Raw genomic sequence first — 20,765 nt, 5'->3', positions numbered from 1 at the left:
TTTTTTTTTTTTTTTTTGTTGATTTCGCAACTGAATTTAAGAATACGACTAGGTTTCGAAATATAATAGTGCAATATCTTCGCAAGCTTCACTGAATCCTAAAGACAAAGTGAGCTTTGTCAACAAGTTGAGACAATTCATTTTTTTTAAAAGAACCTAAAATATACTTCGGAGAAATGTGACCATATAGAAATATGAAATATAAGTTTTAAAGGCCATGCAAAAATTAAAACATAAACGAGAACCAAGTTATCTATTGTGACTGATCATTTTGTGCCAACAAGAATAGTTAGCCAACAAACGAAAAAAAAAACAACTTGAAAATTTGGGTTTTATTTTAAAATGTAGTAAACTAATGAAAATGATAGAAGAAATATAGAAATGATTTCTGAATAGAAACTCTACATTTTAAATAAAATTAAGCCATATTTCTACATTTTTCATGAAATTTTAAACAATAAATGTAGAATTGCTTTCTGAATAGCAACTCTGGCTTCATTTTAGAGAGGCTGTCCACTAATCCACCTTTGGAACATGATAGAAGACTCCTCTGGTTTGTACTCTGGTGTGTGTCCTCCTCCCTGTAATCAAAACCCACAAATCAATTAAGAAACATAATGTGAAAACTTAAACATTGAGTGAAACACACAATAAAAGAGGAAAAGACTTGCTTTGATTGTAGCAAATGTCATCTTATTGGCATAAGTCCTCGTGTATCTGACACAAAGAAAGCGAGAGTCTAATGAGCTCATACAATGATAGAATGAGTTCATCCCATAATTAAAAACAAAAAAAAGAAACCGAGTCACGGTAATACCCCCCGATTTGATCGCCTATCATCCAAGGTCTCCAGTCATCAATGAGAGAATAATTAAGAGACCTAATCCAAGCTTGCGTTGCAAGGAAAGGCACCGTCAAGTCGTGGTCACCACTGTTCACCCAAAAAAACCTCAAAAAGGTTTACAAAAAAATCTTGAATCCTGAAGTACCCCTTCAAAAGGAAGAGGTTAATTAAAATATGACCTGAAGATGAGAGAAGGATAGCCATCGATGCTGTTATTCATATGGTACGGTATACTGCTTTTAATGTCATATGTGTAAGGTTTCTTCTTAGAACAACGCACCCACTCCCCTATACTCCCCTGCAATCATAGATCCTCCTAAAGAGTTTGACACGTTGTTACCAATAACCTGAATATGATCATGTGTAATAATACCTTATTGACATGAAGAGCTCTATGCACACTCTCATAATTGGCCCAGTAGGTTGTTAACACATACCGATACGTCTGCAAACGCAACCTTGTAAAATACTTTTTTTCTCAATGGTTTAAAAGAAGGCAAGTTGGAGTTGGATTACTTACATAGGAATCAGGAGGTGTTTCTTGATTCTCTTCACAGTATGGCGTTATTATATGTGCTTCGAATATTCTATTAATGCACTATAAATAACAACAATAGTCTGAATTAGTGGTGAGTTTTATAAGGTAGACAGAAACAGAACATAACCTAAAATTTCCATGATCGAGCGTGTTTGTTTGTACCTTTTCATATTCTTCCACGAGTTTCAAGCATTCTGTGTTACGTGGATCAACATTTATATATTCTCCTTTGCAGATTCTCTTCATTGACTGCAAGAAAAGAAGAGTTTTGTTGAACTACATATTAGCGACTAGAGAAGCATGTCATGTTTCATACCTCATAGAGTTCATCTGAGATCAGTGCCATTCCATGAGCATATGGAATGCGATGGTTAATATCAATTTCACTTTCTGTTAATGGGTTTCCAAGAACATAGCCCTGTTTTTGTTACCAAGGACGAAATGTATCAATTTTTAACTCTCCATAAGGTATATGTATATAGAAGAAGCTAACAAATACAAACGAACCTGAAGATTTATTGGAGGCTTGCAACATAAATATTTTCCTGCATTAACGTGTATATACTGTTATAAAGAGAAAAATTAATATATTTAGTGATAAAGAAACGAGACTCTCAAAGAAAAGGGCTTGGAGATTGATTTGATGATAAGCAATAATAAGATGATACCTTTTGAGATTTCTTGAACGAGTGCCGGGATGACCTTACCGGAATAAGAATCTCCAGTGACATAGAATGGGTTGGAGAGAAACTCTTGATGCTTACCTAGCCACTGCACAACTACCAAAAATAACTTCTAAAGGTCTATGCACAAAGAAGAGATGTTTCAAGAGACAACTAAGTTAGTCTTTTGACCTTGTGAAGAAACTCATGGATCCTCTTAGCTTCTCCTGAATCACTGGGTTTATCAACAAGTTGAGTTCTTGAGTAGGAAAAGCCAGTTCCAACAGGCTGATCCAAATATATTATACTCGAAACCTGAGAAAAAAAAACGATGCACAACTTAAACGACCAAAGCATCAACCATTGGGTTTGAGATCGTAATATACAACACATTGTGCTACCTTAGTCCATGAATATGTCGTAGAGACCAAGGAAGGAAGAGTTCCATTGTAAACCTCAAGCTTCACAGTCAGAGGCCCTGATTCAAACATGGCACGTGAGGATCAAGCTTAAAGGAAACCAATCCGGACTCTAGTTACTGTGAGAAAAAATTGGACCACAAACTGGAACAGCTAGCTGATTTTGCTCTTCGTCCTTATTGTTATATTTTAAGGCTGATAGGTTAAGGGTGTGTTTTGTCTAATCTAAAAAAAGTAAAAATGCATGCAAGGTGGCAAACTTTGGCGGTTTGGAAAAGTACACGAGATCCAATGCTGTCAAAGTTAAAAAAAACAAAAAACAAAAAACAAAGAAAGAGGATGTGGATGTGTACTATTTACACATCGTTTTCTTCTCACTCTCTCTGTGATTTTATATTGGATTTTTATCATTTCATTCGGTCCTGTTTTAAAACATGTGTTTATTTATACTGTCTAAAAAGAATAATATGAATATAAAAAAGAACGAATGTTGAAGATAACCATTCTCATAAAGAAGACCAGAGATAGAAGAGCAGCCAGGTCCTCCACTTAACCAGAGAAGAAGAGGATCTTCTTTTGGATTCCTCTCAGACTTTATGAAATAGTAAAACAGTTGCACTTCCTCTTCCTCGCCAACACCAATATACCTTCACAAAATAATCATGTCATATTCATACACACACTTTAGAGTAATCTCCAAATTAACACTTAAAAGATTTTATATCAATCACAGGAGGAAGGAGAAAATAACAAACCCGGTTTCGAGCTCAAAAGGAAGGGGACCATCAAAACCAGGAAGAGACTCGACGATGGAGGCAGAATCAGTACGCTGACCGTAGAAGAAGATAAAGAGAATAAGAAGAAGAAGCAGAACAGAGGAGGAAACGTAGTCGTTAGCCATTCGTTTTTTTATGATAAAATGTCAAGTAATACGTTGAAGGACACTTATAGTAGTAATAAAAACAACAAAATAAGAACTGTCTAAACACACATATATTGTATATGTAAGAAAGAGAAGGCAGTATATTGCGTACCGTGTATCACTTTTGTCCTTCTCAGTGTCTCTCTTTGCTTCGTGGCCTTAAACTAAACTGTAGGATATAATCCGTCTTCCGACTCTATGACAACAATTTCTTATAGTACATATATAGCATATTCCTGACGGTTTTTTTTTTTTTTGGTTAGATATTGAGCTTTTTTAGGTGAAGATATTGATTTTGAAATAGTGAGACGTACATCCGATAAAAGAGTAGTTACGGTCCAAGACCGAAGAGGTGTTGTTGTTTAGTGAATTGACAGTAGATGGTATAAGAGGAAAGATTGACGTGTGAGAGCTGTGACCTTGAAAACCTATGGACCATCAAATTCAATGAAGTGGCCCAACATCAACATGTAATGGTAAGTGTAACTTTGTCTATTTACCCTACTTTTCTTTTACTAATTTTACTGTAAGATACAATAAATTTAAATTATTATTAGTTTATTAGACTTGATTTATTTTAAATGTTAGGAAATAATTGATTGGCTTCTTATGAAATGATATTCTAACAAATAAGGAGGTAATTTGTAATTTTGATTGTATTGTGAGTACTTTTGTAAGAAATTGAAGTATGTTGATCCTTTCCAAGATTGGCGCATACTGCAAAGCCTTATATAGATTTGTGGAAAAAAGTAGAACTATGTTGGATTTTTTGATAATAACTATGTTGGATTTTCAGCTTTTTATATATATAAATGTATCTATTCAGTAGTTCTTACTTTTCTGGATTGTAGTAGTAAGAATATAAGATATCAAAATTACATCAAGAGCTTAAAAGAACCCCTGAAACTATTTGAGATTCCTAAAGATTTGATCAACATTTCACAATTTACTGGAGTAAAAAAATTTCACAGAGTCTCCATCAAACCGAAATAAACCTTCCAATCCCCTTCCTGTACAGTTGCAAGACCACGCGCTAGCTCTCCTCTGATTTAAAGAAGCAATACACCTAAGAATATATAAATTGTGATTATAGCAACAAGCAATAGTTCATTCAACAAAAGTGAAGTCTCAGAATCAAAAACATAAGAGGCTCCAGACGATCTTCTATCTGGAGAGACTTAGAATTCCCCTGGCATCTTGTCCCTAAGTGAGGGTTCCTTGTACGATTTGATATTATCAGCAGCTTTCCTTATAGGTCGTCCAACTGTTGTTTTTCTCATCTCCTCTGATTCATCGCCTGCTGGTTTGTTCTCTGATTCTCCCTTAACCTCCATTGAAACTGTACACGATATCGGACTAGACTCATCAACAATGTCATCATGCAAAGGTGGATCTGCGGTTTCTTTGATGTGTCTTTGAGTTTTAACGTTTGCAGATTGTCTTCTTGAAGAGACTCCGTCAAGTATACCATTTAGATATCAGTCTTTAAATAATGATATCAGTCTCAACTGTTTAATTAATCAGAATACAAAGATTGTATCTATCACTACAAAACCTGCTTTTCCCAGTTGTCTCTATCATGTCACGTGGTTCGACTGCTTCAGGTTTAGACCCTGTAGACTGTTCGCTTGCAGAGCATCTGAAATGACATCCATAAGAGAAAACGTGGAAGCGGCGTCAATGTACTTGGTTTATAAAGATTAGGTTATCAATCAAGAGTGAAAAAAGGAAGAATATGCGCTGCTTCTACACAGACCTGGCATTTGCAGCATTCGCTTGAACATCATGTAACCCATTCAAGTGGCGGTGAGATCAGAAAACAAATTGTGACAGGAAGACATCGACGGCTTGACTACAATGACCCGTTGATTTGTAGCTATGTGTATGTTCCAAGTCTAGTTTCGATTCCTGTCAAGAAGAATAAGAGGTAGAGATCAGATACGAGTGCTGTTCTGTTTTTCTTAAAAGCTCTGTTTTTTGGTCTTTGTGTTTTGTTGATCGTCTATCATAAAACAACTATGATACCATATATGCATGCAGATTGAAATTGACCATATGTGTATCAGTGTATGAGACTATGAGAGTGATCAGTCATACATACATGCATGCATAACCTATATACAGCTAAGTACACCCACAAGCAGAACCCATAAAGCATCAATTATGCAAAGACCTTAACACTTCTTTTTCAAAATACAAAAAAAATCTACTTACTTTTAATTCATTTGAATAAAAATCATTTAATTGGTTAAGTTGGCCTAAATTAATTCGGAACCCCCTGGTTACTTTATTTTGATTGGTATTTCGGCCCGGTTTAACGTAAGATTGAAAAAGTCATAATCTTGGTTCGGCTGAACCGTGACCGGTTCACTTGCTCGAGTCGTTTGGTTAGGTTTACAAAACGTTTCATTCTTCTCTTATTCGCGCTTAAATAAATTCAACAAAAAACCGTTTAATCATTCAAGAATCAATCTCTCTCTGATTCGAATCAAAGCGTCCCCGTGGCCATGGCTCCCTCGAATCATTTTTCGTTGCCGTCTGAGTTAATTGAAGAGATACTTTACAGGACTCCGGTTGAATCATTACTCCGATTCAAAGCGACGTGCAAGCAATGGTGCACTCTCATAAGCAGCGACAAGAGATTCATGCACAATCACTTAGATCACTCTCCCGAACAATTCATAAGAATCGATGACGATCAGACGGTTCAAATCATGGATCCGGTGACCAGAATCCTCTCAGAATCACCAATCCCATACGAATTTCGTAATCCGTTCCCGGTTTCTAGTATGGTTCACTGCGATGGACTAATGCTGTGTGTATGTGATGATCTGAATAACGGACGAGTAAGATACGGCAATCTCGCAGTTTGGAATCCATTTCTGAAGAATATTAAATGGATCCAACCGTCGGTTTGTTACTGGGGAACTGATTACTTCGGGTTTGGTTACGACAAGGCTTCTCGTCATAACTACAAAATCTTGAGATTTTCTGGTGATGTGTCTTTTAGTCGTGTTGAAGAATCAGATCCTCGAAAGTGTGAGATCTATGATTTCGACTCTGTTTCGTGGAGAAGTATTGATGCAGAGTTTGGTGTGGATGTAGATACGGATTGCGTAGGTGTATCTGTGGAGGGTAGTATGTACTGGATTGCACAAAAGAAGGAATCAGAGTTTTTTATTCTATGTTTTGACTTCTCCTTGGAAACATTCACGGACGTGTGCGTTTGTCCTCCCTTTTGGGATACTCGAAGATTAGGATGTTTTAATGGAGATAGACTGTCTTTGTTAACACAAGATGAAGAATCGATGGAGATTCACGTGTGGGTGACAAAAAAGTTGAGTGACGTTGTTGTTTCCTTTAGCAAATATTTCTCTGTGACTCGCTCTGATCTTCCGGCCTTACAGTTCCATGGTGATATGGCTCTTCCGGGATACTTCATTGGCAAGAAAAGAAATATCATGGCATGGTGTGAGGGAGATGAAGAAGAAGATGATAAGTTGTATACTTGCATCACTTTTTACGAAATTGATCAAGGTGGTGTAAGAAAACAAATTGAGACTGGACGACATGGACTCAGTGAGTACAATGACCCGTTGATTTGTAGCTATGGTTATGTTCCAAGTCTGATTCCGGTTCCAAAATAAGAGGTAGATATGAATATGTGGACTGGTTTTTAATCCCTATTATATGTTTTTGTAGCCTTCTACTATGCATGTATGTTGGAATTAATCAACAAAGTTACTATATATACAGACATTAACTACTGGGTTTAGTTTTGGTATTACATCTGATCAGACTGCCGTTTCTGGAATCCTCCTCTCTATTTAGGCCGTGAATTGTTCGTGTGGTTTATAAGTTTTACTTTTTTATTAAGAGAAAAAATAAAATGTGCAATTATCAACGTTAAAAAAACCTAATAATAGATATTTTTGAACTACTCTTAAAAGATTAGAAGAAAAAGGAGGAGTCTTGGCACTGTAAAAGGAAACTTAGAAACCAAGAAATTACCCTAAATTAATTCGGAAACGCCCAATGTCTTTTTGGGTTCATTAGATTCGGTTGGTATTTCAGTCCGGTTTAAACTAACTGATTCGCTTACTTCTTCACTCAGAAGTCAGAACTAACAAGATTGAAAAATCACAATTTTGGTTCGGCTTAACCGTGACCGGTTCGCTTGCTCGAGTCGATGAGGGTTAAAGAAAGATTCAATTTGGTTTGGGTTTACAAAATGATCTCTCGTTTCCTTCTTCCTTATTCGCGCTTAAAGTCAAATAAAAACTCATTTAGAAACGAAAAAGAAACCATTTCGTCATTCAAGAATCTAATCTCTCTCACTCGACTCACATCTCTTTCTTTTTTTCTTTCCTTTCAAACCGTCCCCATGGCTCAGGCTCCCCGCGAATCGTGTTCGTGTGTGGTTGCCGTTTGAGTTAGTGGAAGAGATACTTTGGAGAACTCCAATTGAATCTTTGATCCGATTCAAAGAGACATGCAAGCAATGGAACGCTCTCATCAGTAGCGACATAAAGTTCAAGCAAAAGCATTTGGATCATAACATTCACACTCCCGATAGATTCCTACAGAAGGAAAAACGATTATATCTTAGTTTTAAAAAAAATTATCTTTTTTGTTTATGAATAATTTCTATAACTTTGAATTTTAAATATTTCTTTAATTCTAATCGAATTTCTAATATTTATTAAATTTTAAAAATATTAAAATAGCATCCAATTTTAGGCTTGACAAACATGGAAACAGCACTGCATGCTCTACCATGTAGTTGAAGTCAACTATGATACTATCAATCTACAGATGTTACTGAATTGATCTCTGGTTTTAGTTGTTTTTATAATACGATCTTGAGAATATATGGATTTGGTACAGAGTTTGTACGTGTATTACTTAGAAATTAGAATCAATCATTCGTAACCCAGTTATATATAGCTAAACCCACAGGAGCAGAAACTAAGCATCATTTCAACTGTATTATATGCTAGAAAATAAAGAAGGTATTATCCGAGAAATTTCAAGCTATAACCAACAAAAGAAAAAACAAGTATTCAGTAGTCATCCTTAAATAATTTCTATATTAAGAGGTAAGGAAATATATATCTACAGATTGCACCTGTTTTTCCTCAATGTTACACATTACCCCTCGGGTAAAGAAGACAGAGCATTGCATTTGTAAACATTAAATTGCAATTGGTAATGACAACAACATAAACAGTTTATTTACGAAGACTTGCAGTAAAATGTACAATGTCCAAGAGGTCTCCAACGTATGTAGTTTAGTCCATAAAGTCAGAGATGTCAATCCTTAAGGAAAGGAAGACGAGTAACAGTATTCCCCATGCTATCATCTGTTGCATTCTTTGAGGATGAAGATGGCAACATCTTCTTGGTTGATCGGCGAGGAAGAATCTGAAGGCGCGGATTAAGGTGAGTGCCGAGGTTCTCAACTGTGAGTTGGTAACTCTCCACCAGCTCTAGCTGCCGAACTATTATATCTGACCGTCTAGGAAGAAGCTCCACTGGTTCACCTCCCGGGATTACAATATATTCGATTGCTAGACGGACTTCCTGCGTTTCAGAAACAGCGGTGTTTAAGTAGTTATACTCGCAGATAATTTTACTGAACTGTTTTGAGCCTTTTGTAACATAAGATAAAGGAATCCTAATGAATTAATAGTTGGTAGGTCAAAGAGGCTGATCTGATATATACAGGAGCGAGATGAGAGTTACCTCGAGGGCATCCAGTTCTTCTAAACTGGGTTTGCTTTCAGGAGCATCATCTTTGATCTCAATATCATCAACAGAAGATTTCTCTATGGTTTTAGGGTTTGAGCCAAATGATTCTCTCCCAAGGATCATTCGGACTGCCTTGACCATCTGAGCCATCGTAGTTGACTGCAAGGTATTGACAGGAAGAAAGAAATGAATCAAGATTATGATTCGAAGGAGTCCAGTGAGAACTCATCAGTCATGCAAGAAGAAGGATACCTTAATGACAAATATCGGTAGCTTGTGTAATTTCGCAACACGACGGATCGATGAGTTCTGTTTCAATTCAGAACTCGAGGCTAGAATGACATCTGCTTCTCCAATATCATCTGTCACTTCTATTTCGTCGTCCAGGCCCATAACTTCAGCTACTTGAAGGAGATCAGCTTCAAGGACCTAGAACACAAACAGAGGATACAATATACTGTATAAAGTTAGTATCTACGGCTGCTTAAGATCAAGATTATGTTCCAAGGATCAGAAAAGGCATATTTAGAAACACGGGAAGAAAAGATCAGGTTCTTTACATTGTAAGTATAAACATGAACTGGCGAGGTTCTTGGACTCGTGTATGTGTTACTACTGGCCTTACTATACCGAGTGGGAAGAAAATCTTCATCTTCATCTTCATCGTCAGACAGCAATTCACTTGCAAAATCTCTATTGAGCAATGGTGCAGGTTCCTCTTCAAGGGTCTCCAAAGGAATGGGAGTCACTAACTGATGAGGAACATCGTCTTCGCCACGAATTTGACGGATTTCAAATGGAGCGTATTTCCCTACAACATCCACAAAGTTTGTACGGTTTAGTTTTCCACTTGTTAACTCAAATACTGTTAGGAGAGGAACTCTTTTGAGCTTACCAGCTAGTATAGCATCAACGGTGACATCTAATCTTTGATGAACACGACACTCAGTTCTCGAAATCATCTCTACAGCACAAGTAAATGTCGGAGGTCCTTTTCTTTCAAGAATTGTCTTCTGCACTTTTCTTTTCCTTGCTTCTTCATCACCAAGAGTCACACTCTGTGTAAAACAAACTCAAATTAAGGTTAACTCAGATAACAAGAGAGCAAAAAAAAAGAAGAAGAAACAAAGCTGTTGTCTAAGGTCATGATACCTCAATTCCACCAATAAGAATCTGCAAAGAAGGATTTTTGATAATGTTGTCTATAGTCATCCCATGAGCAGTTGCAACAAGCTGAACACCTCGTTGAGCAATCGTGCTAGCAGCTAAAGCTTCAAGCTCAGTTCCAATCTCGTCAATGATGATAGTCTCAGGCATATGATTCTCAACCGCCTCAATCATAACCTGCATTAGCATGAAGAACTTATTAGTACAACAAGATCCTTTTGAATTCCTTACTACACCATATTTATATTACAAGGCTAAGAGATACATCATACATCGTGCTGTAAATTCACATTTGGAACTTGCATCCGCCTGGCACGTCCAATTCCAGAATGAGGAACATCACCATCACCTCCAATCTCATTTGACGTGTCAACAATCACTACACGTTTCCTGTGTTCATCAGCTAACATCCGTGCAATTTCTCTGCACAAACATTGGATGTCACGTTATTAATAAGTTCATAATGATGCTCAAACCTGGATGTAAATCAAAATGTACCTGATTAAAGTTGTTTTGCCAACTCCAGGAGATCCAATGACTAAGATGGATCCTCCTCCTTCAATCAAGTCTCTTACAATTTCTGCACTTCCAGATACAGCTCTACCCACTCGACATGTTAGACCAATTACTTGCAGTTTCCGATTACGTATAGCGCTTATACGATGCAACGATCTGTCAATCCCTGATCGGTTATCATCAGAAAAATCACCAACCTAAGATTGAAAACGTCACCGTATAGATCAGAAACTAGAATAAGCTAAAACATTTGAGAAATTAGTTGCATGTGTTAGATCAGAGAGACCTTTGATACTGCAAGCTTGAGATCCTGGTGTGTAACAGGCTGCTCTGAGATCACCCAATCGCCGAAAGGGAATCTAGCTAACGGCTTCCTCCCTAAATCCATCACCACTTCGATCAATTCCTCAATGGCCTCGTGCTTAACGAGCTCTTTCCTAGTCGTCGGAGGAAGAATCTCGAGAAAAGCGTCGAGCTCCACCGTAGGCGGCGTCTTTCGAGGTGAGATCGATGCGGAGTTCGACGAATCAGCTGACGGAGACGAGCGAACATCGAAACTGAATCCATCAGATGGTCGGCGAACAGGAGCCGGCGAAGACGCCGGAGATTTCGATGAAGAGATTCTCTGACGCGCACCACGTGTTCGACGGAATGAGGAGGAGGAAGAGGAATCGGATGAAAAAGCGGTTGTGGTTGCGGAGATTAACCGGCGCGAAGCTTGCCATGAGCTGTTGATGTCGATCAGAACTAGCCGTGAATTCAACGCCCGCATCTCGATGATTAATTGATTTTTTTTAAAAAAATTATGTACTTTTAAATTAAAATAATCAATTAAATAAAAAGATTCGGTTTTTTTTTTAGCTACTGGTGTGTGTGTATGTCTGAAAAGCAGAATTGAAGAAGCTAAAAAGGAAAAGCTAAGGAGGAGAAGAGCTATGCTATGATGATGAAACAGAACGAGACGACGACGTTTTATTGAGTTTTTATTCAATTTTCATTGTTTTGGAATATTATGATGCGTGAAGACTGAAACTAGTGGAAGATTCCCAAAGGATCAAAGCATCTCTCTCTCTTCTTATTTGCGTAGAAACTGCATCAGAGAGCAAAGTAGGGTCCAGTGTGGAGGGAAAGATGATAACATAGCCGTTTAAGCAACTGGTTCAGGTTATGCCACGTGGAGAGTTAGACGATCTTGTTGACACGTGTTCCTTCCACGGAGGAGCTACCGTTTATTGTTGAAACACTTTGATGAACTTTTGTTTTTAGCTCAAAGGCGGAGTTGGTGTTTGGCACGGCAGATGGAAAAAAAAAACCCGTCAACCTTTTTGCTCTGCAAATTTAACCAACCAAACCAACCTACAAAAAAAAAAAATCAAAGTCAAACAAAAAATACGACGGTTCTTTAATTTCTTTAGTCGGTCATCTTCGTCTTTTAGCTGAATGGGCTATATAAATTGCTTTACAATAGTGGGTTTAGGATTGGGCTTTCAAATCTGTGGTCCATCCAGAATATTTAAGATTTACGCACAAGTGAGGCCCATATGTGACTAATTTAATTTTACTACATGATATATAGCTATAATATTGAGTTGAATATCAAAACCGACCTTAGCTCAGTTGGTAGAGCGGAAGACTGTAGTGGGTTATCCCAAAGAAATCTTTAGGTCGCTGGTTCGATTCCGGCAGGTCGGATTTTTTTTATTTTGTTTTCTTCTCTTTTTATTATTTTGTTTTTGTTATTAAAAGTTGACTGGGACCCACACCAAGTCCATCCATCTTTTTGCTTCCCACTCAACTCGCGTGCGTAACCGTCGATTAGTCTTAGCCTTGACGTTATCTTTAATTGTAACGTAACAGATACACCCACTATTTCTCATATTTCGCAAAAATAGCCCCAACTTTCTCGGACACGTATCCTAAGATCTTTATTTTCAGATACTTTTCCGCCACGTGTCCACTCTCTTCTCCCCCTAAATTTTGTATACAACAAACACATCTCATAAAACGAGATTCCAAAAAAGAATCTCAGTGAAAGAGAAAACAAAAATGGAGAAACTAACTTTTCTCAGCCTTCTCTTGCATTTCGTCGTCTTCATCGCTTCTACGTTTCCGTCTTCATCGTTTCTGTTAAACGATCGCACCTTCGAGAGATCGAACTTACCGTCAACGCGCGCCGAGAAGTTGATCCGGGAGCTAAACCTTTTCCCGCAGCAGGATCTGAATGTGATCGATGTCGCTGATTCGCCTCTCACTGCCGCGGAGGGATCGGGGATTGTTGAACGGAAGTTCGTCTTTCCGAATATACTTGCTGCCGATGGTGGTGATACTGTCGAGGATTTAGGTCATCATGCTGGTTATTACAAGCTCCCTAAATCTCGTGGCGCAAGGTTTATCATCTAACTCCTTTGATTTTGGTTTAGCTCTTTAATTAGTTTGATTTGAACATTGGAATCTAGAAGGATTTGTTTATTTGCTTTGTTTGTTCACTTGTTCGCTTTGTGTGTGTTAGCATGTTCTATTTCTTCTTCGAGTCACGCAAAAAGAAGGATGCTCCTGTTGTGATTTGGTTGACTGGAGGGCCTGGATGTAGCAGTGAGCTGGCTGTGTTCTACGAGAACGGTCCTTTCAAGATTACTAATAACATGTCTCTTGCTTGGAATGAGTATGGATGGGACCAGGTATTGTTACCTTCTATAGTTATCCTTCTTTCCCAAACCGCTTTAATCCTCTAGATATTTGCACATGAGAGTTGATTTGAGAATTCGTGTTGCAGGTTTCCAATCTTCTGTATGTTGACCAGCCTGTTGGAACTGGTTTCAGCTTTACGACAGACAAAAGTGATATCCGTCATGATGAAACTGGAGTTAGCAATGATCTATATGATTTTCTGCAGGTTTGAGTTCCACAGGCAGTTTTCTGCTTTCAAGATATGAATTGGATACACATGTTCTGTTAGACTGTTCTGGTTTTCTTGACTCGTGATTACGTTTCCTGATATAAACCTCAGGCTTTCTTTAAGGAGCACCCTAAGTTGGCAAAAAATGACTTTTACATAACTGGAGAGTCATACGCTGGGCACTACATTCCAGCTTTTGCTTCCCGTGTCCATAAAGGAAACAAGGCTAATGAGGGAATTCATGTTAACCTAAAGGCATGTGACTATTTTATGTTTCTCTCTTGAGGTGTTAATGGAAGGTTTTGGTACTAACAAGTATAACCGTTGCAGGGATTCGCTATTGGAAATGGGCTTACAGATCCTGCATTCCAATATCCAGCCTATCCTGACTTTGCTTTGGAAATGGGTTTAATCACTCAAAAAGAACATGATCGTTTAGAAAAGATTGTCCCACTGTGCGAACTATCAATCAAGCTTTGTGGTACTTCCTCCTTTGTTCCTTATCAAGTTGTCTTTAAAATTGCTGTGTACTTGATGGATCCTGAATCCATGTTTTTGTATTTTATTTTGGGCTTTTCAGGAACTGATGGTACAACTTCTTGTTTGGCATCGTATCTTGTTTGCAATGCCTTGTTCAGTGGTGTAATGAGTCATGCTGGTGGAGTAAACGTAAGCTCAAAAGAACTGATTAGTTTTTATTTTGTGCTAATTGGATTTCTAGATAATGTTATTTCTGGCAAACCATTTCTATTCATTCATTAGAGAAGTCCACACTTTTGGACAAAAAAATTGTGTTTAATATTTCTGCATTAAGTAAGGGATAGCTTAAAAGAGTAACATCGCATTTCTTGTGTAGTATTATGACATCAGGAAGAAGTGTGTGGGGAGTCTGTGCTACGATTTCTCGAACATGGAGAAATTTTTGAATCTGAAATCTGTGAGGAAGTCGCTTGGTGTTGGGGACATAGACTTTGTCTCCTGCAGTACTTCAGTCTATCAGGCAATGCTTGTAGATTGGATGAGGAACCTCGAGGTTGGAATTCCCGAACTCTTGGAAGATGGAATCAATCTTCTTGTGTATGCTGGAGAATATGATCTTATCTGCAACTGGCTCGGTAAGATCCCAAACATAGATGATCAAATCCAGATGTGAGAATAATGAAATAGTCAGAATTGAACTGTTGAGTAAAATATAATTGGAGCAGGTAACTCGAGGTGGGTGAATGCAATGGATTGGTCAGGGAAAACGAACTTTGGGGCAGCTCAAGCAGTTCCGTTTATGGTTGATGGCAAAGAAGCAGGCTCATTAAAGACTTACGAACAACTCAGTTTCCTGAAGGTCGGTCTTTCTTACATAATAATAACAGTCTTTCTTGCTTCTGCTGGTTTTCTTATTGTAACAACAACAAAGGGTTTGATGATTTAAACATGAAACAACTACAGGTGCGAGATGCAGGACACATGGTTCCAATGGACCAGCCAAAAGCTGCATTGGCAATGCTGAAGCGATGGATGGAGAATTCGCTTATTGAAGATGCTACTATTGCTGCTCATCAGGGAGAAGAGGAACTGGTTGCTCAGATGTAATCCCATCTTCTTTTGCGTTGCATGAAAACAAAAAGCAGCAAACATAAAAACAATGTGTGAGCATGTGACGTTACCTTCTGTAACTTGATCTCATAGAAAAGATATATGTAGGGGTTGGTTTGCCCAATTTCGTTAAAAAATCAAACTCTGCTGACACCAAAAGGGAAAAAATAAATACAACGAAATGTGTTTTCTATGTTTGTTTTCGAAATAACAGAATGTATGATACAAAATTTTAAGAAGCGTTAATACAGAATTATGTATTTGGAATTAAGCTGCGGTAGACTTGAAACCTGAAAGCAGATTTGATGCGGTTTCTCTACATGACAAATGGCAAAACATGATTGGCTACAGGAACGATTTTATCCAACAAGCTTAATAGTAGAGATGAGATTAGGAGAAGAGGAGCAATGTCGATCTCTTCGTTGGGGTCTGCAATCTCAAGGCCAACTTCTTCATCATCTTCATATACCTACTCTTCTCGCATCTTTGGCCTCACTACGCCTTCTTTGTTATGGACAAAGAACAAATCTCACCACACAAACACAAAGCTCAAGCAAAAGCCATGTGTTAGAAATTCAGCCCAAGAGATTCCACAGACACTTGAAGAAGATTCGAAGTTTGTACCTTTGGATCCTCAAGATCCTCGATTTGGCCCTCCAGTCAGTTTCTTTCACCTATTTAAATCTTTACTGTTGATAGATAGTCTCTGTGATGATAACAAAGACTTTAATTCCTATCTTCTTTTGCAGGTTTTGCTGTTGCTTGGCCTTCAACTTCATGAAGCACAAAAGGTAATGAAATGGAGATACCTATTACACTTTGCAAAGCTTTTTAAGTCTTTGGATTAATCTATCATCTTGTAATGCAGATACAAGAGCTTCTAAAGGAGCTCGATGGGGAATTCATGGAGGTAATCTGTATTAGACTCTCTCTGACTCTTGCAAAATCCTGAAACTCTTGGGGATTTCATAACATCCTTTGTTGTTGTTTGGACTCCAGATTGTCTTCTGTACAGCAGATATGATCCCGCGTTCATTGTGGGACGCAGTTAACACAAAACAGCCTGACTTGAAGAGAGTGAAAGTATGTGTCATGTGGGTTTTCAATTTCCTCTCAGGCTCTTCTGTGTTGTTTCTTAGATAAATTCTCCGTGTAGGTCGCGGAGTCACTGCCTCGAATCTGCTTCTTATCTGGTTTGACAGGAGAGGAGATGATGATGTTCATTGATGCATTCCCAGAAACTGGTACCCCTACAATACAAATTCAAAATGAGTTAATAACAACAAAAGAGAAGTCTTTTTAACGCATGTCTTAACTGATGGATCAAAATGCAGGGCTAGAAGCCGTTGTGTTTGCAGCTATGGTTCCGAACAGTGCTGATAAACCTATCTCTGAACTAACTGAAGAAATCATGGGAGATTATGAGTTAATGGTTAGTCAATCTCAAATATGTTGCACAAAAGTCAGCTATGGTCTTGAATCTCGAAAAATGCATAAAACAATCAAACACTTGTTCTTCTATGTAGACCCGGAGGGATTCCAGCTGAAAGTTTTGAGTGAGGAAGACAGCTTTGAAATATCTCAGGTTTCTGCAACATGACTCCCTATAAGTTGGGCATTCCACAAAGTATAGTGTAGTCTTCAAATAAAGAAGTGAGATATGCACAAGAATGTAATCATCATATTAAGAACTGACACACAAGTTTTCTTATTCTAGTTAAAAGGTCACTTGGACAAATCTCAAATGAAGTCAAAACCAGATCAATCTCTTTTTTTCTCTGATTAGCGTTGTTACAAAATTCACAAACCTGAAAATGATTTCACTATATATAACTTCAATAAGTTGACAGAGATACAATCCAATGTTCAAGCGTGTACTGTTCAATCAGGAGCTAAAATGCATTGATGAACAACAATGTAATCTCCAAACCAAGAACTCAAAAGAGTTGCACTTTCTAGTGAAAACGTATCTTCTTGGACACTATATCACTTAAAGACAAAAGAAGCAGACTCATCAAACATGATCTCCTATGAAGACAAAACCTCAGATCAACTCAAATCCAGAATCCGAAACACACAGAGGAATCGCATATGCTGCTGAGTTTTTTTTTATATCAAATCTCACTCTAATTCTGTATTCACAAACTGAGAAAATGGATCTTAATAACCCTAACTAATCTTCATCATCACTCTCATCACTAAAGTAACTAACTTTCTTCTCCTTCCTCTTCTTCCTCCTCTCTTCTTCTTCCTCTGCTTCTCTCATTATCAACCTCTCTCCAGCTTCATTATCCACCACCGAAGCCCAATTCTCCTCCTCGAATCCCTCCTCCGCCACAGTCAACGACGACGGCGCCGCAGACCAATCCCTAATTTCCTCACCCACTCCATCCTCCTCCTCCTTCCGCCGCCCTCTTTTCTTAGGCGGCGGTGGTCTCTCCCTTGGACCCAATTGATTCCTAGGGCACTCATACGAAAGATGCCCTTCGTCTCCACACTCGTAACACCTAGACTTATCCTTGTACACTCTCTTCTTAATAAACTCCGACGCGCGTCCATTATCTGCAGCGATCGAAACCGTTAGTTTCCTGCCGTTAAGTATCTTCCCGTCCATGGAACCCGCCGCTTTAGCCGCGTCTTCGCGAGAGACGTAGAGCACGAACGCTACGCCACGTGATCGGCGAGTGTGGCGATCCTTGAGAACAGTGACACGAGCGACCTTGCCGAAGGTGGAGAAGAGAGTGTGGATGTCGGAATTGGTGAGGGAGAAATCGAGATTGGAGACGTAGAGTGTTGATTTCGAAGGAGCTAAGCCGCCAGATCCGCCTCCTGGAGCTGATGATTTGGCGGATGAAGAAGAAGATTGTTTAGGGTTCGAAGGTGATGGTGCTGCGACGGAAGAGTAGCGATAGTAGAAAGTGTCGTCCTCTTCATCGTCGCTATGGTGAACCTTCTTCTTCTTCATTTTTTTTTCACTTTCTTTCGTCTTCAACTATGGCCTAAAAAGCGCATCTTTGAAAAGGTATATATATATGTTTTATTTGATTGAAGGAAAAAAAAAAACACATTTTTTTATATTTCGAATGTAATGAAACAAGGAAAATTTAAATAAAATTAAACAAATTAATTCCCGAGAATATAGACAACAAATTATCTCAGTGAAATTTTTTAATAATTTAAATTTGTTGACATGAACTACAGAGATTTATGAACTAACTTAACTTAACTACAGATGTTCTCATCGGCTTGGTTAGAGAGTGGAGACCCGAACTAGGGATTGTAATTACTAAACAAGGATTCTTCTACAGAAACGGGGGTTTGTTTTATTCATTCCATCTTTTTCATCGTCTCACCATGTAAGGAACCACCTACATGGATGTGAATGAATGATCAGGATATCAAAAGGAACAAGAGGGACTTAAGTTAAGAAGAATGAATGAATTACCTGAACTCGATGCAACTCCTGTGCCTAACAACTTGGGTTCAACTTGTTGCATGCTGTTACCTCCTATCGAGTCTATTATCATAGGTTGTTGCTCAGAGGAGGTTTTGCCATTACCTAAAGTCTCAGATCTTATAGTCTCTGAGACGCCGTTATTACTTTGCTTCAGCGGTACTGGTCCTTTAATCCTCCTGTGCAACAGAAAAAAGTTAATGAAATGGTTTTTTTTTTTTAAATAGTGAGAGAGATTGTATAGCACATAGATCTTGTAGTTTACCTGATCATTTTTCGCTTCAATGCACCTGGTTTCCCTTTTAATATACCTTCTCAACAACAACAACAACAACAACAACAAAAAGTTTCACTAGCTGTTCTATCAGAGAAAAGTTATGGGGTAATCAAATCAGGAACTTTTGGAGCTAACCAGATTTTGAGCCTGAGGATGATGATGATGGTAGCTTACGACCAGTGCGCTCGGCTTTAATAGAAGCAATGACCGAATCAGCTCCAGTACCAAGACCTTTTCTTCCCACTAGTTTCACTCCAAGTGTCTCGCACAGATAGTAAAGTCTCTTTTCATCACCACCTCTGACTTCTCTCAGGTCAAGAGCCTGTTGTCTAGTTAATAGTGTATACACCTGAATCTGTTGCTGCTGGTTGAAATGAGACTGAAGCTGCTGAAACAGTATCTTGTTTGAGTGCTGATCTGCTTTTGGATCTTCGTTTCTCTTACGAGGCTCGCTTAGAGTTACCCTTAAAATCGCAGGGGATTTTGGGTCCGGATTCCTCCTACTAAAGATTATGGAAAAACTCCCAAACTCCAGATCAGGGTCCCTGAATAAATCTGCAAGAAGAATGGCACAGGAATGAGCATTCTTTGATGGGTTCCTATCGATTCTTTTCCTTATGCCTCTGGCCTTTGCAAATCGAGCCATGTTTGCAGCTTCTCGCAGACCAGTAACAAAAGCTCCATGCATGGTTGCAGGGTATCGCCTTGTTGTAGCTTCCCCGGCAAAGAAAAGCCTTCCATCTCCCACACTTTCTGCTAATATATCGTAATCATCGCCTGAAGCTCCCACTGCAACATTAGAGTAAGATCCTAAACTGAATGGATCCCCACCCCATCTGGTGCAGACCGTTTGAAGTGGATCAGGGACAGTTATTCCTTGAGGTTCATATATACCTGAAATTCATCAAAATGGAAATTGTGTCATACGTTAGCATCACCTTCAACAAATCTGGAATACAAATCCTGAACTAACACCTACGTATCGGGTTAAAATGGAAAACATAGAGTAGGTCTCCTGAAGATTGAAAACAGAGGTAAGTATTGAATTTAACCAAATGACAATCAATAGATAGTAACTCTTACCCCTAAGAATCTGAAGAACACGAGTGACTGCGTCGGTGGGTGGCATTGTCTCAAACTTATGAGCAGCTTCTCCCGCAACCAACGCGATCAAGAGAGCACCACCAGCAACAGGGGCGTAGCTATAGAACAGAAAGAATTCACCTCGATAGTTCGGATCCTCAGTAAGATGCCCAAAGGTATCGAGATCTGTGCTCCAAAATACACACGGAAAGAGCATTGCAACTTTATTCAGTAACCCAAAACCTAATCTCTTTATACAATCAAGCTTTCTCTGAGGTAACTCGGGAACAAATTTGATGGATCCGTTCTTAAGGACACCAAGGGGAACTGTACACAGCACCATATCACCTTCATACACTTGATTTCCAGCAATTACCTTTACACCATTTGAACCATATCTGATAGTTTGGACAGTCTTGTCATATAAGATTTGTACATTTTCAGCCAAAGCCTGAACCAGCCTTCCATTTCCTCCAGGCAGAAAGCAGTGGTCTCCACCCATATCATATGGGTCATCTTGATCCCAGAATGCAAGAGAAAGCTTTGATACTAGTCCCGCATTTGCATATTCCAAGTTAGCAAGATGCCAGTTAAACAAACCCATCTCCTCAGTAGCCACATCATTCCCAGAAACCTGCCTGAATGT

The 20,765-nt window shown here is 38.6% G+C and overlaps 7 protein-coding genes and 1 non-coding gene across 10 annotated transcripts in view; 4 read left to right on the top strand and 4 right to left on the bottom strand.

Moving 5' to 3' along the window:
* LOC104745222 (serine carboxypeptidase-like 7) overlaps positions 1 to 3,480 on the bottom strand; it is an 8,289-nt gene extending 4,809 nt beyond the window's left edge. The window contains exons 1-14 of one of the 3 annotated variants that reach the window (XM_010466418.2): positions 3,219 to 3,476; positions 2,965 to 3,110; positions 2,446 to 2,522; positions 2,237 to 2,359; positions 2,051 to 2,153; positions 1,890 to 1,927; positions 1,699 to 1,800; positions 1,545 to 1,631; positions 1,365 to 1,442; positions 1,218 to 1,289; positions 1,024 to 1,142; positions 818 to 931; positions 672 to 717; positions 361 to 581 (exon numbers count right to left, since the gene is read on the bottom strand). In XM_010466418.2, the coding sequence (XP_010464720.1) occupies positions 501 to 581; positions 672 to 717; positions 818 to 931; positions 1,024 to 1,142; positions 1,218 to 1,289; positions 1,365 to 1,442; positions 1,545 to 1,631; positions 1,699 to 1,800; positions 1,890 to 1,927; positions 2,051 to 2,153; positions 2,237 to 2,359; positions 2,446 to 2,522; positions 2,965 to 3,110; positions 3,219 to 3,364 (1,332 nt within the window). In that variant the 5' untranslated portion in view covers positions 3,365 to 3,476 and the 3' untranslated portion in view covers positions 361 to 500. Of the gene's footprint in view, positions 1 to 360; positions 582 to 671; positions 718 to 817; positions 932 to 1,023; positions 1,143 to 1,217; positions 1,290 to 1,364; positions 1,443 to 1,544; positions 1,632 to 1,698; positions 1,801 to 1,889; positions 1,928 to 2,050; positions 2,154 to 2,236; positions 2,360 to 2,445; positions 2,523 to 2,964; positions 3,111 to 3,218 lie in introns of those variants that run through there. The other 2 variants (XM_019237399.1, XM_019237398.1) reach the window with 2 other exon arrangements.
* On the top strand, positions 5,869 to 7,032 carry LOC104745221 (putative F-box only protein 15). The gene has a single exon (XM_010466414.1). It carries the CDS (start codon positions 5,893 to 5,895, stop codon positions 7,030 to 7,032), a length of 1,140 nt encoding a protein of 379 aa, XP_010464716.1. The 5' UTR covers positions 5,869 to 5,892.
* Positions 8,459 to 11,862, bottom strand: LOC104745220 (uncharacterized protein ycf45). The gene is made up of 9 exons (XM_010466412.2): positions 11,106 to 11,862; positions 10,802 to 11,016; positions 10,576 to 10,726; positions 10,289 to 10,480; positions 10,032 to 10,194; positions 9,697 to 9,947; positions 9,389 to 9,565; positions 9,131 to 9,295; positions 8,459 to 8,968 (listed from the first exon to the last, which is right to left on the bottom strand). Exons 1-9 carry the CDS (start codon positions 11,589 to 11,591, stop codon positions 8,699 to 8,701), a joined length of 2,070 nt encoding a protein of 689 aa, XP_010464714.1. The 5' UTR covers positions 11,592 to 11,862; the 3' UTR covers positions 8,459 to 8,698.
* Positions 12,422 to 12,511, top strand: TRNAY-GUA. Its single transcript is given in 2 exon segments — positions 12,422 to 12,458; positions 12,476 to 12,511. It is a non-coding gene; the product is annotated as a tRNA-Tyr (tRNA).
* On the top strand, positions 12,801 to 15,429 carry LOC104745219 (serine carboxypeptidase-like 49). Its single transcript, XM_010466411.2, has 9 exons — positions 12,801 to 13,206; positions 13,329 to 13,497; positions 13,593 to 13,712; positions 13,827 to 13,970; positions 14,046 to 14,196; positions 14,296 to 14,384; positions 14,572 to 14,830; positions 14,921 to 15,054; positions 15,159 to 15,429. Exons 1-9 carry the CDS (start codon positions 12,866 to 12,868, stop codon positions 15,300 to 15,302), a joined length of 1,551 nt encoding a protein of 516 aa, XP_010464713.1. The 5' UTR covers positions 12,801 to 12,865; the 3' UTR covers positions 15,303 to 15,429.
* LOC104745218 lies at positions 15,680 to 17,082 on the top strand. Its single transcript, XM_010466410.2, has 7 exons — positions 15,680 to 15,964; positions 16,055 to 16,096; positions 16,174 to 16,215; positions 16,305 to 16,388; positions 16,462 to 16,549; positions 16,640 to 16,737; positions 16,832 to 17,082. The coding sequence occupies exons 1-7, from the start codon at positions 15,713 to 15,715 to the stop codon at positions 16,850 to 16,852; spliced, it is 627 nt and encodes a 208-aa protein (XP_010464712.1). The 5' UTR covers positions 15,680 to 15,712; the 3' UTR covers positions 16,853 to 17,082.
* On the bottom strand, positions 17,181 to 18,334 carry LOC104745215 (U11/U12 small nuclear ribonucleoprotein 31 kDa protein). Its single transcript, XM_010466408.2, has one exon. It carries the CDS (start codon positions 18,268 to 18,270, stop codon positions 17,479 to 17,481), a length of 792 nt encoding a protein of 263 aa, XP_010464710.1. The 5' UTR covers positions 18,271 to 18,334; the 3' UTR covers positions 17,181 to 17,478.
* The window catches only part of LOC104745216 (protein FLOWERING LOCUS D), a 4,262-nt gene continuing 1,893 nt past the window's right edge, over positions 18,397 to 20,765 (bottom strand). The window contains exons 2-6 of the mRNA XM_010466409.2: positions 20,120 to 20,753; positions 19,172 to 19,930; positions 19,025 to 19,070; positions 18,751 to 18,938; positions 18,397 to 18,673 (exon numbers count right to left, since the gene is read on the bottom strand). Coding sequence (XP_010464711.1) covers positions 18,633 to 18,673; positions 18,751 to 18,938; positions 19,025 to 19,070; positions 19,172 to 19,930; positions 20,120 to 20,753 — 1,668 coding nt within the window. The 3' untranslated portion in view covers positions 18,397 to 18,632. The remainder of the gene's footprint in view (positions 18,674 to 18,750; positions 18,939 to 19,024; positions 19,071 to 19,171; positions 19,931 to 20,119; positions 20,754 to 20,765) is intronic.

This window comes from Camelina sativa, chromosome 15 (genome assembly GCF_000633955.1).
Source record: "Camelina sativa cultivar DH55 chromosome 15, Cs, whole genome shotgun sequence".
Lineage (NCBI taxonomy): Eukaryota > Viridiplantae > Streptophyta > Magnoliopsida > Brassicales > Brassicaceae > Camelina > Camelina sativa.
This window is presented reverse-complemented; position numbering and strand designations above follow the sequence as displayed.